This window comes from Pinus tabuliformis, chromosome 9 (assembly GCF_031772625.1).
Source record: "Pinus tabuliformis cultivar Carrire ecotype Pingquan chromosome 9, CPIR1, whole genome shotgun sequence".
Classification (NCBI taxonomy): domain Eukaryota; kingdom Viridiplantae; phylum Streptophyta; class Pinopsida; order Pinales; family Pinaceae; genus Pinus; species Pinus tabuliformis.
In genome coordinates, this window is record NC_142307.1 from 1,395,014,931 (window position 1) to 1,395,042,693 (window position 27,763).

Genomic DNA, 27,763 nt, shown 5'->3' on the forward strand with positions numbered 1-27,763 from the left:
GTGTGAGAGGTTAAGAGTGATTGTTTTTATTTGCTTTCTACCTAGAAGTTAAGATCATTTGTTTTTATTTGTTTTCATATCTTTTTCCATGTGAGAGGTTAAGAATGATTTTTTTTGCTTTCATTTCTGAAAGAGTGGTGTGCTTTTCAATTCCTGCAAGATTTAAAGATTAAGATTTCAATTTCGTGCACTGTACTATGATTTCATGAGTTGATTGTTGAATTAGAATAGGTGAATTTGGTTTGTCATGAGTTGATTGTTGAATTAGAATAGGTGAATTTGGTTTGTCATTATTTGGTTTCATAGTTAGATTGATCTAAATTGAAAATTAATTTCTAGCATATATAGTGCATGCACGCTTCGCAAGTTTTACGAAACCCTCAGGTTGACGATTAAATAATAGGTAATTAATTTGCTTCAACAACATGACATGATGATGCTTAAGGCTGATGCCAAAGAGATGATGCAAGAACACACTTGTGAAGCTGAAAATGCAAAGAGATCATCAAGCATAAAGATGAAGGGACACTGGATTGGGATAGAAGAATGAATATCAAGATCACATGGAAGACTCTGTGTCATCCCAACCTCTTAGAGGATGAAGATGAAGCACATTCAAGATATGTCACACAGATGTGAAGATAACAGTAAGGAGAAATATTGGCATTGATACCTTACCATGAAATTCCATGTCACCATCACCAAGCCATGGCTTCTCCAACTATCACCATAAGAGTTCTATGTGTCATTGTATTTTTCCACATCATTTATGGAATGTAATTATGTAATTTCCGAAAATGAGAAGATGTAAAATATATCGAAGCCCAAGGGTCATAGATATAATGTGAAAAGTGATATAAAAGCTTAAAGGTCTCAAAATAATTCGAAAAGCCACATGGAAGCTCAAGATTCATGAGGGAAGCTCAAGAGTCACAAGGGAGGTGGAAAGTCACTTCATTTTTTTATATATATACAACCTCATATCTCAAGAAAATTACTTTTCACCTTCGATTCTCAAGCTAAGCATAGGAGAGAATATTAGTCTTTTGAGAAGCAAGTAAATGTTGCTTAACATTCCATTACTGGAACTAGTGAAAATGACTTTTCACCTTTGATTCTCAAGCTAAGCATAGGAGAGAAGATTAGTCTTTTGAGAAGCAAGTAGTTGCTTAACTCCACTATTGGAACTAGTGTTGTATCATTGTAATGGTGTATCCTGGGACTCGGTGAATGCATGAAAATGTGTTACACTTTTGGGCCAAATGTGGCAATGAAATTTTAAAATTTCACTCTTTTATCTAATTGAAACCCCCAAAATTCATATCAGCATTGTGAATTTTGATTTGGAGTAAAAAGAAAATTTGTGGGGAATTATGTTGTTGTCCTAATGATATTTTTTGCAAAAAATTATAGTGTCATATAATCTGTCAAATTTCTATTAAATGAAATTCTTTTCTTTGCAAATTTTCACACATCTTAAAAAGTATGAGTGTGTTCACGTAACATAACTTAGTATATATATATATATATATATATATATATATATATATATATATATATATATATATATATATATATATATATATATATATATATATATATATATATATATAACCATGATCTACACAAAGAGAACTAATTTTTCCATATTAAAAAAACATTTTTTATGCAATATTATATTTTAGATTATTTTTCGAAGTTGGGGAAGTCATATTTCAATTGCATTTTGCAGACACATGTGTTAGCATAAGTTTTTTTTCAAATGTTTAAATAAATAGAAAAATAAAGATTACCCTTTTGAAGAGGAATATTTTATGTTATTTATTTTTTATTCAGTCCCTTTGAAATTGTCCAAAAAAGTTTCAAGTATTATGTTTAAATGAAATTAGATGAATATCAAAATCATATGCCATCAGATAGAGGATTGTTTCACGAATCCAACATGATCAACTTTGCCACTTAAGGACAAATTATTCCCTAAATCCACTAGGGTACAAAAGGTCTTACAGAAAAATGTTTTTTTCAAATGTTTAAATAAATTGAAAAATAAAGATTACCCTTTTGAAGAGGAATATTTTATGTTATTGATTTTTTATTCAGTCCCTTTGAAACTGTCCAAAAAAGTTTCATGTATTATGTTTAAATGAAATTAGATGAATAACAAAATCATATGCCATCAGATAGAGGATTCTTTCATGAATCCAACATGATCAACTTCACCACTTAAGGACAAATTATTCCCTAAATCCACTAGGGTACAAAAAGGTCTTACAGAAAAATATGCAAAAGGGGAGCTAAAACTATATATTTTTAGGCCCTTTGCAGCTTAATCGAGCACTCAAAATGCTCGATAAAGTGTTTGAGATAAAATTTCAAATAAATCGATCGAGTATTTAAGAAACCCTTGAACATTTTCATTGGCTTTAGTATCTTTATTAAAAAGTACTATTACCCTTCTTCTTTATTAAAAAGTATTTTTTGTTGTTCATTGCAGAAAATCATTAAGAATATGGTAGTTGAGCCTATTTCCCAAATGAGGTTCCTATTCCAAATGGTGTAAAGTCTAGTTGGAATTTCAGATCGAAGATACCCCTAATTGTTGGCGACATCCAACACTGTCAACATATCCATAAGTAAAATGTTGAAAGGTTAAAGGGCATGACATGGGAAAGAATATTGTAGATATTATTTTATAATCCTCACCCAAACTGACAATTCTTTGAAGACACATTGTGGAGCAATAATTCCACTTTCTCTCGAGGCATGAGTTGTTCTCTCACTCTGATAATCAACAAAGGGAAAAATAGGAATAATGAAAATATATTGGAAAGTCCAATTTTCAATGTAGTCTTGAATGATGAGATCTTTGATTTACACCAGATTAAGTGTAATGTATGGGATGCGAGCTCTTTGATACCATATTAAGTATAATGTATGGGATGTGAGGCATGATTTGTTCTCTCACTCCGATAATCAACAAAGGGAAAACTAGGAATAATGAAAATATATTGGAAAGTCCAATTTTCAATGTAGTCTTGAATGATGAGCTCATTGATTTACACTAAGTGTAATGTATGGGATGTGAGCTCTTTGATTTACACCAATGTCCCTTATTATTTGTTTAACCACTCCTAAAATTTTGAGCATCGAAACAAATTATTATTATGATCAAATGGGCTTTGGAAAGGAAGAAGCCAAATTAGGCCCTTCTAATATGTACATTTGAGTAGAAATTTTTGAAAGATGTATATAACAATTTTCTATTTTGCGTTGGTAAATTATGCATTTTTATTAAGAAAAAAATCAAGATACAAATTATCCCTATAATATCTTAAAACAAGATATTTATAATTTGAGATTAAAGGTAATGTCCTCCAATTAATATTAATACAACTACAAATATAGAATTTTTTGTTTGTTAAACAAGGATTCTTATCCTAATCTTTTATGGCTATTCAAAATCTGGAGTTCCCAAAATCTAATAATTTGAAATAGTGTAATCAAGCTTTTCTAAAAGAACATAAAATTGCTAAGAAATCCATTAAGAATGTTTTTATTGAGTCCTTAAAAATTAATAATAAATATATACAAATCCCTAAGTAAAAATAAAATAAAAATACTATTTTAAAACAAAACTAGAACAATTTTTAAGCCCATCTAAGCTTGATCATAAGGAGTTCTAGAGGAAAATTCTAATTCCTAAGGCTAAAGAAAATTTTGTGATTCTCTTGAAAGACTGAAATTCACACCTTAATTTCTTTTACAAACTCCCTAATGTCATGGACACCATTCAAACATTCCTATAAAATATAAGTTTTTCTTTATACATCTACCTAAGGTTGATAGTAATAAGTTCTAGAGAAAAGGAAATTAATATGATTCCTTTGAAGGACTCAAAATCCCACCTTAAAAATATTTACTAATTCCCTAATGCGATGGACCTTATTTCAAACATTTTTCCTCTTCTGTAGATACCTACCTAATTTTTATCCCGAGTTGATCTGATAACAAGATCTTAAACAATTTTTAAGGTATTACAGACTCATGTGCATGGATATGCCTATGTTACTTTGTGCAATGGATCAATACGATTGCAAAATACATAAACAATGAAGCGGTTAAAGAACATAATAAACAAACACTCATAAACACAACAAGTTTAATACGGAGTTCACCCAACACTCCTGGGCTACGTCTCCTGGTCCAGCCTTTAGTGGTGACCTCTCTATTATGTCTTTATAAGTAGAGTTTTTACAAGAGTGAGTTCAATTTGAGTCTCACACAACAGATAAAAAACAATAAGGCTTTACTTGGATTCCCCAAGTCTTTCTGAGTACACAGACTCTCCTCAGTGACTCTCTATCTCTGTTTGCTCTCTGTCTCAACACTGCTTGCCCTGTTTTCTGTCAATCTGTGGCTTTAAAGCCAATCTACGTTGGCTGTTCGTTTCTCCTTCTCGGGCTCTCTGGCTTCCCGGCCTCTGTCCACTCAAATCCCCCTCTGAGCGTTAGCAATCATTGCTAAACACTTTCAGGGATGGTGGCCACCTGTTCTGTAATGGAATAGGTCATTGGGCCTTTGAAATCCTCAGAAACAACATTATCTGTTTTCACAGAGAGATACACTAAAAACTATGAAAAATCGCCAAAGTACCATTTATGGGATTTGAAATAATATGAATCCCGCCTTATAACTCCTATCAAGTTCGCCTTTTAATCGCATCGCATCTCCACCATTGATCTGGGAGATCTGGATCCAACGGTTGTGGTTCATTTCGGGCGGATCTTTCGTACTGGGGTTAACCGCCTGATAAGGGTGGTTTTCTCTCTCCAGGGCTTGGATACGTGGCAGCCAATGTATGGGATTGGGCGGAGCTCGGCCCAAACCACTTACTGCCTTTAGCCTGCCCGAAAGCTCGCTTGTATCGTGATTTCCCTTTTATATTTAAAATACATTAAAATATGAAAATCCTGCTTATATCGGACTTGAAACAATATACAATAGCATTAATAAACCCTTTCAGGTCCGGTTCCATCGCATCAGCGCTTTATCCTTTGTATTTTGTTTATTTAACGAAAACGTAAATACAAAGGAAATCCCTATTTTCCGGATCTCAAATTATATCAAATATCGTTTATAATGTTATCGAGTCCTACTGTCGTGAGTTATGTTTATATAGGCCCCGCTCCATTGTAATACTCCAATGTGATGTTGCGATGCAATTGATCGCAATCGCATATCGCATATACCCCCGGGCCGTTTGTCAGTGCTCCGCTGTGTTTTGTTGATGCGATATTGCGATTCAACTTGGGCCGTCGATCTGCGTGCTTGATCGATGGTCCTTGTTGACCTTGCTGATTTATATTGCATATTCCGTGTGGTCTCCACCGATAACCTCCGCTTGCCACCGCCGATTGCGATTGGTCGATCGGATCTAGACCGTTGATCAGCCAGATCCGACAGCTCTCATGCAAAGTAGTGTTAAATCATCGATACTCCATTTTTCCACTATTTCTTCATGTTTTTGCCTCTCAATAGTGTAATCCGACTTTTTAAGAGGTTCTTCTTTTGCGATAGTTTTGAATGTTTGAAGACTTAGAGAGTTTTCTAGGATCCATTTTGATCATGAGTTTTATTGGAAAATTATAATTCATAAAGTTAAAGAAAATAACATGATTCCCTTGAAGGACTAGAATTCTTATTTTTTCTTTTTAATGAAATTTTTAACACTTTGGACACCATTCTAAGCATTCATATAGAATACCTTCTAAGCATAGACATAGAATTTGGGGTTAAGCAACTAGTAAATGGCAAAGGTAAGGACATTAAAGGTTACTAAGTTGAAATTTTTAAAATTAAAGGGTCTATCGTCATCCCTTAAAAACATAAGCTATTTAATTCAATAGTCAATATGGTTTTGTAATCCATAGATACAAATATTCACTTTATCTATTTCTAAAAGTGGAAATATTTAAGCATTCCCTGTACTTATATGACCATTATGATTAGCCCCAATTTAACCAAGTTGTAAAAAATTATTTAAAAAAAATGTTAGCTTCAGTCATATAAAGAGAGTTAAAGGCTAATGATTAGCCCCAATTTTTTTTTTTTTTTTTTTCGTTAATACTATGCTATTTCTATTATTTACATTAACAAGAGAAAACAGTTACAGCCAAGAGTTCATGTCGCCAGAGGCCAAGGATGGCATTCTGGATTGATAGTGCTCACAAAAAACTACCCGCGCAGGGGCATCCTCATCGACACTAAACGCCCACGCAGGGGCAACACCATTGAGACCAAATACCCATGCAAGGGCACCATGACTGAGACGGGTTACCCACGCAGGGGCCTTAGACCTTTGGGGAACAAAAAAAGCAAAATTATCTATCCCACGCAGGGGCAAAAAAGAGAAAAGGAAGTTCTTCATCGATATCCCTCGCGAGGGCGTAGTCAAACACAGAACTGCGTAATTATCAAGCCAAACAAAGACATTCACGACATACATTGAGCACTTGTGATAAGAGTAACAGTTCACAAAAAAACCTGAGCATTGTCTGAGGGCAGGAGCTTGATTGAGCGGACTCCTATTCGTTCGTCTCTTCTTCATAAATCCAGTACTCGCCTTCCGGGGGAGGTCCCCAATCAACCTTGGCCTTGCCTGAAGCAAATGCCGGTTGAGTCGATGGTCGAATGACCTCCGGCTCAGGTTGTACCTCTGCCCTTCCCTCAGCAGCCCTGGAGCTTTCAGCAAGATGAACTTGGGCGCGGGGTTGCTCCCCAACCTCCTCTTTCGGTTCGTCCAGGAATAGGACCGAGACATGAGCATTAATGTTAGAATTGCCCTGGGCGCTGCTGAAGGAGAATACCACTGTTCCAAACGCAGGTAGCGGGGCAGAGCTCGAATCTGGAGTCCTGGCGTCCATAAACTGGTTCGACTGAATGGGGTGTGCTTCAGCCACTTGGTGGCACAGACAACGGCAGCAGCTTGAGGGTGGATTGGCAACCGGGGGGCATGAGGTTCCACCTCTTCCAGAGCCTCGACGGCTAATGAGCCTCTGTCTTGGCGGAACCATGCTTTCCTTAATGTCCGATGAGCGTAACAGAGCAGGGGAGAAGGATATGGAGGGTGTGAAACCGCCTTCACCCACCCTTGCTGCCCTGTGTCCACCTCCAATTGCCGAAGGGAGCTCTTGAGCCTGAGCTCGGATAACTGACGTCCAGAAACCCAATTCCAGAATTCGAACTTGATCCAATGCATAACATTCCATATTCTTATCATATTTATGCTGCGCTGGTCTGCCTTGATCCTGGTATGTCATAACTCCCCTCTGAAACAGTTAATGGAGCTCAGACCCGGCAATGAATTGCCGTCCTCTCGCACCTCTGCTCTCACGCTTGCCATCCAGGGCGACGGAGTGCAGTTAATAACCCTTCCATACTTGAGGCCGCCCATGGTTACCAGGTGGCGTCCCGTCCTTCTCATTCGTGTCACCCGCATCCGGGTATGATTAGCCCCATTTTAACCAAGTTGTAAAAAAAAAAAAAAAATGTTAGCTTAAGCCATATAAAGAGAGTTAAAGGCTAAGCCAATTTTACTAGATATCAATGAAATGTGAACCACCGTGTTATACTTACTATAATTGCAAAGTGGCACAAGAAAAAAATTTGACATTGTATCAAGCATGAACCTTTGGAATAGATTAGAAGAGATTAAAGTTCCACTTGAGTTGAGGGTTATTGCAGTAAGATCATATGAGAAGGTTATTTCCAATTCAAGAATAGTAAGGCTTTATTAGAAAAAGTCAATCATAATATCAAATTCAAACAAATTTGTGGCTTGTCTACTACAATTTTTGGCATATATGACAAGTTAAAATAGTAGAGATAATATCCCTCCCTTTAGTCATAAATAAATAATAAAAATAATAAATAATAATATAATAATAATTAATAAATAATAGACCCCAAGTTTTGGAGCGATGGCAGGAATTCGTGAACTTAGGGTTTCAGAAGACCGATTCGATGCCGCCGCCGCCCCCAAACATCTGCTGGATACTGGAACGGCTTGGAGCCTAGCCACGGGAGCCTCAGAGCTCGAGGCTACCCACAGGCCTTGGCCTGGATCCTCTGATGGAAAGAAGCATAAGGTTTCGAACCAAAGCAATCAGAACTGGAGGTTTTCCCCCTCCAATTGTCTCGGATCGTTTTCCACAGGACGGCCTTGGACACCCCTCTTCATTGTCCGGGGTTATACTTTTCAAAACAACCGATCCACACAGCTATTTTTTGATGTGCCCTCCTACGCGGATGAATTGCCCTGTGTCTGCGTCAATGGGAAACAGAGCCCTGTACCGCTGCCCCATTTTGATACACCGAGGACCCGATCTACCGCGCCAAGGCAGTCTACAAATGGCCTGGTTGAAGACCAATTATGGGGCCGGATATTGGATCAGATTTACCTGTGGACTGAGGCTCCTCTGTCCTCGGCGGGGACAGCGTTAAATACAGGGTATACTCAGAGCGGCCAGATTGATGAGGCCTGGAAGCTTTTATATGGAATACAGGAGGAATGTGTCGAACCCAAATCGATGACCGAGGCATCCCCCATAGCGGCATCCTCAACAGATCTACGTTTCCAAATCTTTATAAAGGCCCCCTCTGGGAAATCAACCCCAATCTGGGTTCGAGCTTCAGACAAAGTCTCAAAACTGAAGAAAATCATTGCCAATCACATTGGCCTCCCAGAAGGATATCAACATCTGCTCTCAGAAGGCAGATCGATACAAGATCACTGGGCAATAGGCCACTACAACATTAAACCAGGATCTAACATTATTGTCAACATGAGGCTTCAAGGAGGTGCAGCAGCCAGCGGATCACAGATTCTAGGCTCCTTTCGGGATGCAGTTAAGGGGAAGGGAAAAATGCCGACCAAACCAAATCCACCACCAGAACAACCAGGGCCACATATAGTAGATCAAAAGTTGGATTATTACGAGCTCAAAGTTACTATACCAGAGGTAAATGCACTACACTCTGAACTCTCAAAACATGCTATTATATGTAGATTTAATGGTTACTGGCCAAAATTCGATGCTTTACATCAATGGGTTTATTCCCGCTGGACACCAGAATGCGATATATACCTATGTTCAAAAGGGTTTTTTATTGTAAATTTCCACACAGAGGAAGAAAGGGATAGTATCATCAAGGAGGGGCCTTGGTTTTGGGGCAATGCAGGTCTCTTTGTTACCCCTTGGTTTGCTGATTTTGACGCAAACACTATGAAAATCACGACAACACCTGTTTGGGTGAGGCTTAACAACCTCCCATTACATTTCTGGCACCATACTGTACTATCTGCGAATGGGGATTCCTTGGGGGAATTCCTAAAAATTGACGAAGACAGATATAGCAGAGGGATTTTCACCTTTGCCAGAATTTGCGTCGAAGTGGACTTGAGTCAGGGGCTGTCAGATAAAATTTCATTAAACTATAACAACAAGGAGTGGATACAACCCCTCGACTATGAAAACACTGCATTCAGATGCCGCAGCTGTCGGCAAACAGGACACCTCCAAAATTCTTGCCCACTGGCCAGAAAGAATCCAAAAGGAAACAAGAAATAGCAAAAAAAGCCAAATGGGTGGCAGAATACAGAACCGCTGGAAGAAGAGAACATTCAACCAGTGCACACAACAAACCAAGAGGAACCGGATATAAATATGGAACATAACGGCACACAGGAAAAAAAAGCACCAGACCCACAAATGGAGGATCATTCTCAGCACCAGAAAACCCCACAGCTGGAAGTTAGCGGCAACAAAAGAACTCATGGATCTGAAGGATCAGAATCCGACAAAGAACCTTTAGCGAACACACAAGTATACCAACAGGCCATCATTGTTCCCCCTTCTGACTCTCAGGGTTGGCGTAGGGTGGAGAAGAAGAAGGGCAGAAAAGTATAGGCTTGATGTAGTTGTAAACATAATTTGTTATTTTTACTAGTGTTTTTCTGTCCTTTTCATGGACAGCTATCTGCATATGTGCAAAGCATCTACAAAATGTAATTTATTTCAATATGAATATAAATTACGACTTTTTCTACGGGAAAAAAATTAATAAATAATAAAAATAATAAATAATACAAAAATAATAATTAATAATATAAATAATAAATAATAATAAATAAATCACTTAATAATAATAAAAATAATAAATCATAAATGTTAAATAATAAATAAGATTAAAAATATATACAAAGAAAATAAATAAAAATAATAAAAATAAAAATAGTAATAACCATACTAAAGCTCTAGATAAGAATAAACAAGAAAAGGAAACTATCAGAAAGAAGGAAATAAAACAAGAAAAGGAAACTATAAAAAATAAGGAAATAAAACAAGAAAATTAAAAATCAAAAGAAAGTTGCATGTAGACACATGGGTGTGTGCATGTGGTTTCCCTTTCAATATTGTTCTATTTAATAGATGGGAGGGAGATGAGAGGCATGCCTGCATTCCATCTTTCCGAATTTCTATCTTTCATTCTCTTGGGAGAATGGTGTTCTAAGACTTAGGAGTCACTGGCAGTAGTATGTTGATTGAGGGCTCGAGGGTGGCCAGTTGTAGCAAATCCTTGCACAATTGAGTCTACAGTTGGGTGGAGAGTCGTCCCCAAAACCTTGTTGTCATCTGGCAGACATCAATCACAGGTAATATAGGTATGTACTTATTTGTTGATTCTGATTTTAATTAGGAAATTAATTTTATATTTACTTTGGGCTGTTACAGCATGAACCTTTGGAATAGATTAGAAGAGATTAAAGTTCCACTTGAGTTGAGGGTTATTGCAGTAAGATCATATGAGAAGGTTATTTCCAATTCAGGAATAGTAAGGCTTTATTAGAAAAAGTCAATCATAATATCAAATTCAAACAAATTTGTGGCTTGTCTACTACAATTTTTGGCATATATGACAAGTTAAAATAGTAGAGGTAAATTCTCACTAGCTCTTGTGGGTATAATCATTATTATTCTTTTTTATGCTATCGATATTGTTCTTAGGGTGAGGAATCCTTATATCTTTGCAAGAAGTTATGAATCCTCAATAAATTCTACTCCAATATGGATATGACTATATGACAATTAATATGGACAAAACAAAATTCATGATAATTAAATCATCTACAATACTTCATACTTCATATATGACAACAACAAATTGTAGGAAGTACAATTTGATAAGTATTTCAAAATAAATAGTCAATCAGATAAAATGGAACTATTCCATTGAAAAAAAAGATTAAAAGAGGGAAGAAAGAATACTATAAGCTTGAAAACAATTATAAATCAATGGACCTTTGGATAGATATGCGATAAGAAAACAATCTAGGCTTAGACATTATTGTTACTCCAATTATCTTGTTGGGATGTACAATTTAGAAATGCAATATCTTATAGACTCATGGAGAAAGATCAAATAGATCCAAAATAATAATTTTTAAAACTATAATCTCAAAAATAAATACACCTTCTATCTTTTTGACATAAACAAGTATTCACGCTTTAAGAGCACAATTGTGGTAATGTATCTAATGTACAAGAACAAATTAAATAACATGAAATAGAAGATACTTCCTCAATTTGCTTCAAATTCCAGCACTCCTCAACCAAGGATGACACCTCCTCAACCAAGGATGACACTAGGGATGACACAAGGTTGCATTGTCTTCCATAAATAATTGGAAAATAAATAAAAGATTATTTAGCAAAATAAAAATAATATTAAAAATATTATTACATCAAAATTTGCCATAAAGAAAGAGGAAAAAGAGAAAATTATTATATTATAAAGATATTACAAAAAGTGATAAACCCTTTAACCATAATATAAAAGATAAAAAATGTCTTTATGTTCCAAAGAGTGTTTAAAAAAAGTAATGCTAAAATAAAACTAATTGTCATAAGCTTTATAGTGAAACTAATTTTTTAAGCAATAATCTTAAAAAAAATATACCTTCTCCTATCTTGTTGACATAAACAAGTATTCACCCTATAAGAGAGTGGTAATGTATCTAATGTACAAGAACAAATTAAATAACATGAAACAAGAGCAAATTAAATAACATGAAATACAAAGGCTTCCTCAATTTGCTTGAGACTCCAACACTCACTCAACCAATGATGGCACTAGGGATGACATAAGGTTGCATTGTCTTCCATAAATAATTGGAAAATAAATAATAGATTATTTAGCAAAATAAAGATAATATTAAAAATATTATTACATCAAAATTTGCCATAAAAAGAGAGGAAAAAAAGAAAATTATTATATTATAAAGATATTATAAAAAAGTGATAAACTGTTTAACCATAATATAAAAGATAAAAAGTGTCTTTATGTTCCAAAGAGAGTTTAAGAAAAGTAATGCTAAAATAAAACTAATTGTCGTGAGCTTTATAGCGAAACTATGCATTGGTTAATTACTAGAAAATCTTTGCTCAATTTGCTTGAGACTCCAACACTCACTCAACCAATGATGGCACTAGGGATGACATAAGGTTGCATTGTCTTCCATAAATAATTGGAAAATAAATAATATTATTTAGCAAAATAAAGATAATATTAAAAATATTATTACATCAAAATTTGCCATAAAGAGAGAGGAAAAAATTTTTTTATTATATTATAAAAAAAATGATAAACCCTTTAACCATAATATAAAAGAAAAAAAGTGCCTTTATGTTCCAAAGAGTGTTTAAAAAAAGTAATGCTAAAATAAAACTAATTGTTATGAGCTTTATAGTGAAACTATGCATTGGTCAATTCCTAGAAAATTGCATTGTCTTCCATAAATAATTGGAAAATAAATAATAGATTATTTAGCAAAATAAATATAATATTAAAAATGTTGTTACATCAAAATTTGCCCTAAAGAGAGAGGAAAAAAAGAAAATTATTATATTATAAAGATATTATAAAAAAGTGATAAACCCTTTAACCATAATATAAAAGATAAAAAGTCTCTTTACGTTCCAAAGAGTGTTTAAAAAAAGTGATGCTAAAATAAAACTAATTGTCATGAGCTTTATAGTGAAACTATGCATTGGTCAATTCACTAAAACACTAATTCCTAATCTGATATTACATTTGCGATACAACCAATCTTCCTAATCTTTGGATGATAGAGTTTACAACCTTTGTCACATTCATAACGTTGACAATGAAAAACACTAAAACACTAACTCCTAACCTGATATTACATCTCATTTTCAAAAGATTTGTGATACAACCAATCTTCCTAATCTTTGGATGCTAGAGTTTACAACCTTTGTCACATTCATAAGGTTGACAATGAAAAACACCAAAACACTAATTCCTAACCTGTTATTACATCTCATTTTCAAAATATTTGTGAACAACCAATCTTTCTAATCTTTGGATGATAGAGTTTACAACCTTTGTCACGTTCATAAGGTTGACAATGAAAAACACTAATTCCTAACATGATATTACATCTCATTTTCAAAATATTTTGATCATAGAATTTAATATTACATATCATTTTCAAAAGATTTTTGATACAACCAATCTTCCTAATCTTTGGATGATAGAGTTTACAACCTTTCTTAATCTTTCTTAATCTTTGGATGATAGAGTTTACAACCTTTGTCACATTCATAACCTTTCCTAACCTTTGGATGATAGAGTTTACAACCTTTGTCACAAACTTCCTAATCTTTGGATGATAGAGTTTACAACCTTTGTCACATTCATAAAGTTGACAATGAAAAACACTAAAACACTAATTCCTAACTTGATATTACATCTCATTTTCAAAATATTTGTGATACAACCAATCTTCCTAATCTTTGGATGATAGAGTTTATAGTTTTTAAAAGATTTGCGATACAACCAATCTTCCTAATCTTTGGATGATAGAGTTTACAACCTTTGTCATTTTCAAAAGATTTGTGATACAACCAATCTTCCTAATCTTTGGATGATAGAGTTTACAATTTTCAAAAGATTTGCGATACAACCAATCTTCCTAATCTTTGGATGATAGAGTTTACAACCTTTGTCATTTTCAAAAGATTTGTAATACAACCAATCTTCCTAATCTTTGGATGATAGAGTTTACAACCTTTTTCATTTTCAAAAGATTTGTGATACAACCAATCTTCCCAATCTTTGGATGATTGAGTTTTGAAAAGATTTGCGATACAACCAATCTTCCTAATCTTTGGATGAAAACACTAAAACACTAATATCTTCCTAATCTTTGGATGAAAACACTAAAACACTAATTCCTAACCTGATATTACATCTCATTTTCAAAAGATTTGTGATACAACCAATCTTCCTAATCTTTGGATGAAAACACTAAAACACTAATTCCTAACCTGATATTACATCTTATTTTCAAAAGATTTGTGATACAACCAATCTTCCTAATCTTTGGATGAAAACACTAAAACACTAATTCCTAACGTGATATTACATCTCATTTTCAAAAGATTTGTGATACAACCAATCTTCCTAATCTTTGGATGATAGAGTTTACAACCTTTATCACATTCATAAGGTTGACAATGAAAAACACTAATTCCTAACATCATCTACATCTCATTTTCAAAAAATTTGTGATACAACCAATCTTCCTTAACTTTTTAAGGGAACAAAAATATCTTATTCTTGGAACAATTTCCTTAATATTTTTAGAAAACTAAAAAGTAATTATAAAAAAGTCAAAGTAATCCTTTACCTTCTTAAAATTAGATAAATCCAAAATTAGATAAATCAATTTAATCACAGTAATAACCATCATTAATCATGAATCATATGTTAACTATTTTGTAAAATTTAATTTATATAATTTTAAACATTTTTCCTTCTTTAATAAATATAAATTCCATATTATATACTTATGTGTGAAAAAAACTTTATAAATTCCATATTATATACTCGTGTGAAAAAAACTTTAAATTTTGATTAGTTAGGAAATCCCCTTACACTAAACTTTGAAATATATCTATCTATATAAGCTATGAAATATATATAAAACAATGTCCTTATAAAAATACAAAATTAAAAAAAATTAATTATAAGCATATTATGATGATGATGAAAAAACATTGGTCTATGGAACCTTAAAAAACAAATTATTTATTTTGATTTAAGATTTTATTCCTATGCTCAAAAAACTTGGAGAGAAGTGTCTGGAGCTTACTATAGATTACCTATTCATATTTTTTTAAGGATGAACTTGAGTTTTATATAAAGATCCCGAGGAAACTTCACAGAACTTTTGTCGTCTCATACGCACAATAAGGCGGCAAACCAAACATGTTGAAATATCCTCAACTTGATACAGTAATACAACAAATTATCGAAGCATTGGTACACTGTCGAATGCACTAACCTTTCCTTCAAAAATGAAAACAACTAATTGTGACTTCATATGTTGCTAGCAGGCGAAGTTATTTTCGTGATTGAACTACACTCAGATCACATAACGATAAGTCACATATTTTCCCGCAGTCTCACTTGGTCGTATAATCTTCACAACTTGGCCACGCTGCAGCCCAAAATATCTTGCAATAGGATCCACGTGTTGCATTCTTGGAAGCTGAAGATAATATAAAGAAATAATTATTACACTTAGTTTTTTTAGCTTACCAATATAACACTGTTCTAATTTAATTATTAGGTGTATATGTTTTAATATTATAAGTAATATATATATAGATAAAGAGTTAATATTTATGTGTAAGTTATTTATATTTTTTAATTAATTTATGTTAAATTAATTAATTTAAAAAATTGTTATATGATCATTTATGATATTGTAACAAAAACAATTTTATAAATTAAGAATTTTAAAAATAAATTAGGTGTATAAATTAGGGTAAATAAATTAGGAAACAGAAGTTTTAATATATATGTTCAGTTAATATGTTAATTTTTTAATAATAATACTAATATAAAATAAATTTATTTCAAGTAATTTGATGTTTTAATAATTTGTATAAATAGATGCTTATCAAAATTTAATAGTTATTTAGTTTATTAATTTATATAGTTATTCTATATTTTTATCTATATTACAAATTTTTAAAAATATTTCCAAAAAATGACAAATAAGAATGAATTAATTGTTTCACTTTATCATATTTTTAAAATATTTTGATTTTAAATCTGAACACCAAATATCCTCTAAATATTCCAAAATCTGTGATTTTCCAGTTTTTCATAAAGATTTTTTTTTTTTTTTTAAATGCCTTAATCTTAATAGTCAAAATTTAATTATGTTTTACTAATGCCTTAATCTTAATAATTAATGCCTTATTCTTAATAATCTTAATTAGAGATGTACACACCTGTGTTTCTTTCAACCTGTATCGTTCTAATAATGTCTTCTTTTCTTCTTTAGTGAGTACTTGGTGCTTTGGAACAAGTACATGGTTATAAACATTAAACAATAACTCTATTTCCTGCACACATACAGCATATGGAACACCATAAATGGCACGAAAAAATAGATAAATTACATTGATATATTAAATTCTTTTACACAGGAAAACAACAGAGAGACCATGTAAGCTTCGATACGATATTTAGTGCAGTCTGTTATTGCACGTTGGGCAAAGGAATTTATTTTCTTCTGCACCACCACTATCATCCTCTCTATCTTCGACTTTTCCATGCCTTCAATATACTGTTTCACGGCTTTCACTCCCAGAGCGGCATCATTTGGAAACACAACCATTATCTGCGAAGCAGGAAAAAATGGAGATCATTAACAAAAAATACTGTGGAAATCTTCCCGGGATTCGAACCAGTGACTTAATCAATAAATACTAAATACTGTGGAAATCAAACACTCTGTAAATCTTCGTGAGATTCGAACCAATAAATCTTCGTGAGATTCAAACCAATGACCTAATTAATAAATACCATGGAAATCTTTCCGGCATTACTGTGGAAATCAAATACTGTGTAAATCTTTTTGAGATTCGAACCAATGACCTAATCAATAAATACCATGGAAATCTTCCCGGGATTCGAACCAGTAATCTACCAATGACCTAATCAATCAATACTGTGTAAATCTTCTCGGAATTCGAACCAGTGACCTAATCAATCAATATCATGGAAATCTTCCCGAGATTCGAACCAGTGATCTAATCAATAACACTGGAAATCAAATACTGTGGATATCTTCCCGGGATATGAACCAGTGACCTTTCCCGTCCTCCCGGGAGTCGAACCAGTGACCTTTCCCGTCTTCCCGGGATTCGAACTGCTGACCTTTTGCGCAAAACTTAATATTCAGAAATTATTTGACTTACTTGATCTTCGGGATTTTCCTGCTTGTATTTGCCGAAGGTGAGATTGTCTCGGCTGGGATCCTCGCCGAATTTATGAATGAACTGCTGTTTCGTCATATTAATTTCCGTTTCGGCAACATCGTAACCGCGGTCCTTGAGCATTTGCATTACAGTGATACGGATTCTGTAGAGTTTCTTCCCGGATTCCGACAATGATTCAGATTCAGACATCTTTTCCCTCGGCGAGCGTAGCCGCCTTCCTCGCTCCAAGAACGTTGCAGAGGACGAAAAAGACAGCAACGAGAGGGAGGAGGAGCGGCAACGGAAAATGGAGAAGAGAAGGCCAGAAATATAAATGAAACAACACCACACTCATTAACGGTCAAGAATTGTCCTCCATCCCTGAGTAACTGTACAACTATTTTTCATTCGTTATTAACTGTAAGTGCATTCCTTAATATTAATTATTTAAAAATAACGAAACCGGTTTAAATGTGCAAGGTGCCCCACAACGAATTTGCTGAACCATGTTAAGGCCATGTACAACCTGATTATGTGTGACATTATTTGTTAGTTTAGTGAGTTTGTTTTGGGTTGGGATCAGTTTACCCAGTTGGGAATACTATTAATTTTCTTTCTATCTATTCAAATAGAGTTTAATTTATGTTTAAATGGTTCTAATAAAATAGAATAGTAGTAACATCATTACTAAGTTAGTGTAAGTTAGGTGTATTGATATATGAACTCTTATATCTCTCATATAATATAATATTCAGTTTTTTCATCCTGAAAAAAGTTAGTTATATTGATCCCAAATTTTTTTTTTTGGTGAATCTTGGTCTGTTACAATATTTCCATGAACCAAATATTTTGTACTAAAAAATTAAAAAAACAGTGACTTAAATATTGAAAAAAAAGTTATAAAACAACAAAGTGCATGTTAAAATTTTTGGAGTTGCAAATGGTATCGTAAATTTGTAATTGCCAATGGCATGGTAAGTAAATTTGCATGTTAATTTTTGTATAGAAAATAGTAAATCACATGTTAAAAATTTACAGTTGTCAATAATATGGTAAGTAAATTTGTCTGTTAAATTCCATTTAGAAAACAACAAGTTGTGTGTTCAAAAATTTGCACTTGTTAATGGTATAGTAAGTTCACAGTTGCAAATGGTATGTTAAGTAAATTTGAATATTCAATTCCATATTAAAATGTTGTGATGCCCCTAGTATAGTGGTAGTATTTTGAATTAAATGCAGTAAATTTGACAATCTGATTATGGTTATGTGGTAAAACTGAGTAATTATTATTGTATTAATGTTTAATTCATTTATATGATTAATCATTATTGTGTTGCCTCTAATCTTTGTTGAAATAAAAACAGTTGGGCAATAATTGTGGTGCATCCTCATGAGAGGAGGATTAAAGTTTAACAGGACAGTTGTCCAAGAAAAGATAAAAAAAAACAAACAAAAACCTAACTACTTTCTGGAAAACGGTTGAGACCCTCATGTGGAGAGGGAAAAGGAAAGGAAAGAAAAAGAAGAAAACACTAAGTCTGGTGGGGATCAGATAGTGGGAGGGAGCCAGGGAAAAAAGCTAAGTCTGGTAAGGACCAGATAGCGAGGCTCAACAAGTTGTATCTAGGCAACAAACGCTAAGTCTGGCAGTGACCAGATAGCGTATAATTGGGAAGCAGAAGCTTCCTAAAGCCGCTACGTGTGGTAATGACCAGGTAGCACAGGTCTAGCAACGCTAGAAGTCTTGCAGGCAACAGAAGACTTGCAGGAGTGCTTGGGGGTGGAAGGTCGAGTAGGACCCTCCTAAGGACGGGAGGATTGACAAGCATATTAAGGAGGTTTTCTCTCTCTCAAGTAAGCAATGATTAAAGAACTAAGTTTTTACCTATATAATTGTACAAATTCTTGTGATTGTGGTAAAGAAAACAAAGAACTGTGAATGTAAGCATTTACATGAAAGAGTTATGAACTAAACAAGCAATAAATGATGGTATTTAGTGTAACGCATAAGGTAATCGAGATTAAGATCGCTGAGTAGCCACTATAAAACTGAGAAAGGAATCAAACCTGTTCTTCTATTTATTTTCTGAGATAAACTTTCGTAATCAGCAGCAACAGAGTAAGAAGAAAACAAATATGCTCGTTCTTGTATATATATTAACTGCAATCTAAAACCAAGTCTGGGCTAATACTCGTACACGAGTGCTCCCAGGGTTTTGTAAACAGAGTTATAACAATATAAATAGCTACATGCATATAAGTTTTCAGGCTAAATTTCTAATAAAACGTTGTAACATCTCCTTACAAGAAATAGCAGTAGCTAGCATTAAAAAGCAGGACATTAAAATTTAGATTAAACCATAGTCGGAAGAGACCATTGCTCAGTAAACAAACACGAGGCAAATATGCTCAGACTACAAAGAAAAGTCGTGACAAGCTTGTTACAGATTAAAGAACAATAATCGGCATGAATTGGTACCGAGTTAAAGAGCAGAAAAACATTTACCACCTGAAACCATCAGCTATCAAATAGGTAACCGCGTTTCAAAACTGGGGATTAACCCAGATATCAAAACCTTGTGCAGAGGCTCAAGGAAAGAAAACAATCTTTCGCATCTCACGAAGAGTGTTATAATAAGCAAAGAAAATCAGAACAGAAGAAATAACAACATAATCATATTAATAATCTTTGCGGAAAAAGGAAATAAATTTACAACGCCAAACCCATAAGAGCAATTATGAAAAACAGTCTTGCAAACATAGTGATAAATTAGTGGCCGCCTGGGAAAAACCACAGAGGGGTTCGACCCTTGGCTCCGTATAATATATACATTAAGAACAAAGTCAATAACCGGTGCTAGTGTTTAGCGTACAAAACTTGGAACTTTACTGAAACAAAATTAATACTTTACAGACAAATCGGAATAGGCCGGTGGCCTTATCAAATGATAAGTACAAATTGTAGCACCATAACCAGAAAAAGGATTCAAGCGAGCTTGCCCAGAGATAGGGCAGCTCCGCCATCCATCGGGACTCACTGTGTATTTTAAATCAATGGAGACAACTGCTTCTTACCCGGAGGGCGAACCGCATAGAAGATTTTGGTCTGGTCGCGACCTGGAAGTAGGTCACGACACCATAACCATGTACCTGCAACAATAAAATTTCCAAAGTAATGGTGAAGAACAGAAAACACTGTTTATGAATTTCATAATCGAAAGAAATCAATTACTAGAACAGACAGCATGTCGGCTTACCATGTATAATGTTGACAGGCGGTAACTCCAGAGTAGCCAGAGTGATCTGGGTAGATGCCGACAAGCGGAAGAACTCAAAACGCCGGGGTTTCGTAGGAGCCGAAACCCTCTCCAAAATGAGCTCGAGAAAGTTCGAATGACCAGAGAAAACCCTTTCCCCAACCTTTTTCTATCGCTGAACCAAATGTAGACCATCGATCTGGTAAAACTCCTCCTTGTCATCGATTATGGCATAGCAAACCCCGAGGAGAGTTTTTGGCGGTAGAAGGCTTGTGCTGTACAGTGGGTAAACTGTGCATGCCAGCTTGGTTCGCTGGAATAAAGACCCGCGTGATGGACATGGGAAACGCCGGCCGGATGCAAGCTCCAAGCGCCAGGTGGAAGACGATAAATACAATAACCCAACCAATATAACCCTGAGTTGACAGCCCGGGGATATGAATGGCATAAGAATCCAGCCCGATATCAACAGTAAACACATTTTTATAAGTTTATAAATTTCATGCGGTGTGTGTATTTATTAAACTGTAAAAACCGTAGAAGGGACCTCGAACTTCGAGGATCATATTAAATGTTATTGCCAAAGATTTTACTGATATGTTATGAAAAGTCAAATTTATTTTTTTATCTATGTGCAAATATATATGTTTTTAACAGGGAGTATTACAAGTGGTATCAGAGCCCAGGTTACAACACTGTGACCTCGGGATTAATCATAGCAGTAAGATGAAATATGAGTAACTAAATAAATAATCAAGGTCTATCAGACAGGGTTGTTACATATCTGTTAAAATGTACTAATCTGCTAAATTCAGGTGACAACAAACCATGAGGAGATCAAACAGTGCTCCTCACAGAAATGAGGCCAGGCCAGAGACCATCACTCACCCTCAGGGGAATCATGAAATTTGGGTGCAACTGGGGGAAGAGGCTCGTAACACCAATTTGACTATATTGGAGACAGTCCAGGAGCTGAAGAACGAGATGGCCCGTCTGCGTGAGGATAACGCCAGATTAACCTTGGAACAGGAAAAGATCCTGAAAAGTTTGTCGGATAAACAAAACCAGCGTCAACCGAATCCCAGCCCAGAGCAAACGCATGTATCAGAGGAACAAGGCTATCACACTGAACAGGAAGAGACAGAAGGAAGGGAAGAGGTTCGGGGAGAGCGATCTGATAATGCTTCCGAACATCGAACCTCCAAAAGGCAGCGGATAGAGCTGCAGGGTGAGTTCCGAAAGATCAAGCCACCACATTTTGATGGGGAGTCGGAGGAGGCAGCGGAAGCTTGGTTAATTAATATGAACAAGTATTTCCAAGTTTACGAATATGATCACAACCTTAAGGCGCGGCTGGCTATTTTCCAGTTGCAAGGAAAAGCCACTCTATGGTGGGAGGAAGTCAAGATAGTGCGGGGAATGAGTGAGCAGGATGTAACGTGGGAAACTTTCCAAAGATACTTTAAGGAAAAATACTTAACAGAGCGTTTCTACGATGAAAAGGCAAGGGAATTTCATGATCTGCGGCTTGGACAGCAGACCATGGATGAATTTATTACTAAATTCACCTCTCTGCTTCGCTATGTACCATATATTCGGGAGGAAAAGGCAAAAGTGCAGCGTTTTGTTAGCAGCCTACCCCAGACAATGAGGGAAAGAATTGAATTTGATAACCCAAAAACGATGGATGAAGCAATACGGAAAGCTAGAATTTGCTATCAGCAGAATAAACAAAAGGGAGAAAATTTTGGAAAGCGTTGGACAGATAAAAAGGGCAACAGAACCACTATGGGAGCCAAAGGAGCTCATGGCAATTCCAGCAAGGGATTCTCCAAAGGGCCCAGCAATAGGAGTCAGTCCAGAAATCAGCTCAGATTAAAGCCACTTAATGAATCTAAATATAGCGAGCAGCTGGGCAAAGGCGATAATGAGGGATCAGCCAGACCACCAGTACAGTGTTGGGGTTGTGGCGGGCCACATTATATTAAGAATTGTCCTCACCGAAAGGGTAGTGATCAAGTGTCCCAGGTTTATGAAGCCTCTACAGTGGGGGACGTAGCTCGGTCCATACCAAGAATAAATGCCGCTCTCGAGGATCGTCAAGCTGATTACCAGCCAACGATGGTAGAGTTTGAAGGTAAGATTTTTGATCGAACTGTTTCCATTTTAGTAGACCCAGGAGCTACATTAAGCTATGTTAGTCCCAAAGTTGTGGAAAACTGTAATTTGCAATCTGTTAAGTTTAAGAGTCCATGGTTAGTACAGCTAGCAACCGGGGCAAAAAGGCGGGTGTTGGCCAAGGTCAGCAACTGCCCATTGAAAATAGCAGGTCAGACAGTGATGGCAGAATTGAATGTACTTCCTCTCGGCTCATATGATGTGTTGATCAGAATGGACTGGCTGGAAAGACGGTGGTCCATAATAAATTGCAAAACGAAAACAATTTCTTATCGAGACGAACTGGGTAACGAACAGGAAATTCAGGGTATCCTGAAGCCAGTGCAGGTCCGGCCAATTACTGCCTCACAGCTAGCTAAAAGCATCAGAAAAAAGTGTCAAATATATGCAGTTCAAGTGGGGTATGCCAATTCTGAAAATAAAACTGATATTTTGGGAAGCATACCAGTAGTGCAGGAATTTGCAGATGTGTTTCCCGAAGAAATACCAGGACTGCCACCCAAAAGAGATTTGGACTTTACCATAGAACTGGTACCTGGTGCAGCCCCAGTGTCCCAAACACCATACCGGATGAGTGTGCCGGAGTTGACAGAATTGAAGATGCAGCTGCAGGAGCTACTGGACAAGAAGTACATTCTTCCCAACGTATCACCCTGGGGAGCCCCCGTACTGTTGGTCAGGAAAAAGGATTGAACCCTCCGTATGTGCATAGATTATCGACAGCTGAATAAATTGACAGTTAAAAATAAATACCCACTACCCCGTATCGATGAACTGTTTGATCAGGTGAAAGGGGCAACGATATTCTCAAAGATCGATTTGAGGTCTGGGTATCATCAAATCAGAATTAAGGAGGAGGACATAGCCAAAACTGCTTTTCGAACTCGCTATGGACATTACGAGTTTGTGGTACTGCCTTTTGGGTTGACCAATGCACCTGCGACATTTATGTGCCTGATGAATAGTGTATTTCATCAGTACTTGGACAAATTCGTATTAATTTTTATTGATGATATACTCATATATTCCCAGAATATTAAAGAGCATGAGGAGCACCTCAGACTAGTGTTACAGACGCTACGGGAACATCAGTTATATGGTAAATTTAGTAAATGCGACTTCTATAAAGAGCAGATCCAGTATTTGGGGCATATCATCACCAAGGAAGGCATTGCAGTGGACCCTGAAAAGATTAGAACTATAATAGAATGGCCAACTCCAAAAGACGTGACAGATATCAGATCTTTCATGGGACTGGCTGGATACTATAGGCGGTTTGTGGAAGGATTTTCCAGGGTTGCTTACCCTATCACTTCCTTACAGAAGAAAGGAAAAATGTTTAGGTGGACAGCAGAGTGTCAATGGAGCTTTGAGCAACTCAAACACCTGCTCACCACTGCACCAGTGCTAAGCATTGCAGACCCGGAAAAAGATTACGTAGTCTGCACCGATGCAAGTAAAGAAGGTGTAGGAGGGGTGTTGATGCAAGAAGGGAAGGTGATCGCGTACGAATCCAGAAAATTGAAAGAGCACGAGCAGAAGTATTCTGCTTATGATCTGGAACTAACTGCTGTGATACATGCACTAAAAATGTGGCGCCATTATTTGGTGGGGAGGAAATTTTTATTGATGACAGACCACCACAGCTTAACTAGCTACCTTAACCAACCAACTTTAAATGCTAGACAAGCTAGGTGGGTGGACTTTTTGAGCAGTTTCGATTTTGAAATCAAACACCTGAAAGGAAAAGAAAATCGGGTGGCAGATGCTCTAAGTCGGAAGGCGCACTGTCTCTATGAAATTTCCCTTAGTGAAGGACGGTCTACTCTTCACCAAGAAATTGGAGGGGTTGCTGAGCAAGATCAAATCTATCAGCAAATGAAACAACAAGTACAGAACTCAAACAACCACATAATGCAACAGGGTTATGAACTGGATGCAGCAGGCAATTTACATTACAGGAAAAGAATATATGTACCCGGTCAGGGCGAAAGGAAAAGATTTTGGATGAGTTTCACAAAAGTCCTTACGCTGGACACCCGGGTTATCAAAAGTTAACCACCTCGCTTCGGAAGGAGTATTACTGGAAAGGTATGAAAAGGGATGTGATAGAATATCTGTCACGATGCATAGAATGTCAACAGATTAAGGCTGAACATCAACACCCTGCGGGGTTGCTATAGCCATTACCCATACCAGAATGGAAGTGGGAGATTATCACTATGGACTTTATCACGGGGTTACCGAAGTCCAAGAGGAATAATGATTCCATCATGGTTGTGGTGGACAAACTCAGTAAGTCAACCCACTTCATACCGGTTCAATCTACATATCGTGCGGCACAAATTGCAAATATTTTTATGCAAAACATATTTAAGCTCCATGGGTTGCCCAAAACTATAATATCCGACCGCGATGTTAAATTCACATCGGCCTTCTGGAGGACCTTGTTTGAGGGCCTGGGAACTCAACTGAACTTTAGCACCGCATATCATCCGCAGACTGATGGGCAGACTGAGCGGGTGAACCAAGTGGTGGAGGACATGCTGAGGGCATATGTGATGCAGCAACCCACCCGGTGGGAAGAGTATTTACATCTTGTGGAGTTTGCCTATAACAATGGATATCATGCATCCTTGCAGATGAGTCCATTCGAAGTACTTTACGGTCGAAAATGTCGCACACCATCCAGCTGGGGTGGACCAGAGGACAAACTCATGTTAGGTCCTGAGATGTTAAAAGAAATGGAAGCAATGGTTAAGAGAGTGCGGGCTAATTTAAAGGTAGCCCAGGACAGACAAAAAAGCTTTGCAGATCGGAGTAGGACCTTTAGGGAGTACCAGGTGGGTGAGCATGTATATGTCAGAATTCGAGCAAGGAGAAGTACTCTACAATGGAACGGTTGTGCCAAATTGGCACCCCGCTTTTGTGGACCCTTCCAGATTTTAGCAAGGATTGGGCCAGTGGCTTATCAACTAGCCCTACCCAGCCACATCCGGGTCCATAATGTTTTTCACGTGTCAGTGTTAAAGAAATATGTCTATGACCCTAAACACATAATTAATTGGCAAGACATTCAGGTAAGAATGTGCTTCCAATAGCACAAATTAAAATTTGGTCGTTAAGAAGAAGACTGATCGAAATATTGTGTGTTTCAGGTGGAGCCGGAAGGAGAATTTCTGGTCGAGCCAGTGAGCATATTAGATCAGAGAAGGGTCGTGCTGCGGAAACGAACCATCATCTAGGTTAAAGTGCAGTGGCAGCACTTCGGACCGGATGAGGCCACCTGGGAAAATGAGCAGAGCATGAAGGAAGCTTACCCCGAACTGTTTTCGGGTGAACAACATCGGGACGATGTTGAACTTCAGGAGGGGGAGATGTGATGCCCCTAGTACAGTGGTAGTATTTTAAATTAAATGCAGTAAATTTGACAATCTGATTATGGTTATGTGGTAAAACTGAGTAATTATTAATGTATTACTGTTTAATTTATTTATATGATTAATCATTATTTTTGTTGCCTCTAATCGTTGTTGAAAGAAAAACAGTTGGGCAATAGTTGTGGTGCCTCCTCATGAGAGGAGGATTAAAATTTAATAGGACAGTTGTCCAAGAAAAGATAAAAAAAAAAAAAAAAAAAAAACAAACAAACAAAAACCTAACTACTTTCTGGAAAACGGTTGAGACCCTCATGTGGGGAGGGAAAAGGAAAGGAAAGAAAAAGAAGAAAACACTAAGTCTGGTGGGGATTAGATAGTGGGAGAGAGCCAAGGAGAAAAGCTAAGTCTGGTAAGGACCAGATAGCGAGGCTCAGCAAGCTGTATCTAGGCAGCAAACGCTAAGTCTGGTTGTGACCAGATAGCGTATAATTGGGAAGCAGAAACTTCCTAGAGCCGCTACGTCTGGTAATGACCAGATAGCTCAGGTCTAGCAACGCTAGAAGTCTTGCAGGCAACAGAAGACTTGCAGGAGTGCTTGGGGGTGGAAGGTCGAGCAGGACCCTCCTAAGGACGGGAGGATTGACAAGCATATTAAGGAGGTTTGCTCTCTGTCAGGTAAGCAATGATTGAAGAACTAACAGTTCTGGTTTTTACCTATATAATTGTACAAATTCTTGTGATTGTGGTAAAGAAAACAAAGAACTGTGAATGTAAGCATTTACATGAAAGAATTATGAACTAAACAAGCAATAAATGATGGTATTTAGTGTAATGCATAAGGTAATCAAGATTAAGATCGTTGAGTAGCCACTGTAAAACTGAGGAAGGAATCAAAACCTGTTCTTCTATTTATTTTCTGAGATAAACTTTCGTAATCAGTAGCAACAGAGTAAGAAGAGAACAAATATGCTCGTTCTTGTATATATATATATATATATATATATATATATATATATATATATATATATATATATATATATATATATATATATATATATATATATATATATATATATATATACATATATGTATATATACATATATACATATATATATATATATATATATATATATATATATATATATATATATATATATATATATATACATATATATATATATATATATATATATATATATATACATATATATATATATATATATATATATATATATATATATATATATATATATACATATATATATATATATATATATATATATATATATATATATATATATATATATATATATATCTATTAACTGCAATCTATAACCAGGTCTGGGCTAATACTCATACGCGAGTGCTCCCAGGGTTTTGTAAATAGAGTTATAACAATATAAATAGCTACATGCATATAAGTTTTCAGGCTAAATTTCTAATAAAACATTGTAGCATCTCCTTACAAGAAATAGCAGTAGCTAGCATTAAAAAGCAGGACATTAAAATTTAGATTAAACCGTAGTCGGAAGAGACCATTGCTCAGTAAACAAACACGAGGCAAATATGCTTAGACTACAAAGAAAAGTC

At 35.7% G+C, this 27,763-nt stretch overlaps 1 protein-coding gene across 1 annotated transcript; it reads right to left on the reverse strand.

The window, feature by feature from the left end:
- Positions 1–15,508: 15,508 nt before the first annotated feature.
- On the reverse strand, positions 15,509–17,702 carry LOC149153737 (DNA-directed RNA polymerases II and IV subunit 5A-like). The gene is made up of 4 exons (XM_089440652.1): positions 17,358–17,702; positions 16,601–16,777; positions 16,386–16,499; positions 15,509–15,634 (listed from the first exon to the last, which is right to left on the reverse strand). Exons 1-4 carry the CDS (start codon positions 17,565–17,567, stop codon positions 15,509–15,511), a joined length of 627 nt encoding a protein of 208 aa, XP_089296778.1. The 5' UTR covers positions 17,568–17,702.
- Positions 17,703–27,763: the final 10,061 nt, after the last annotated feature.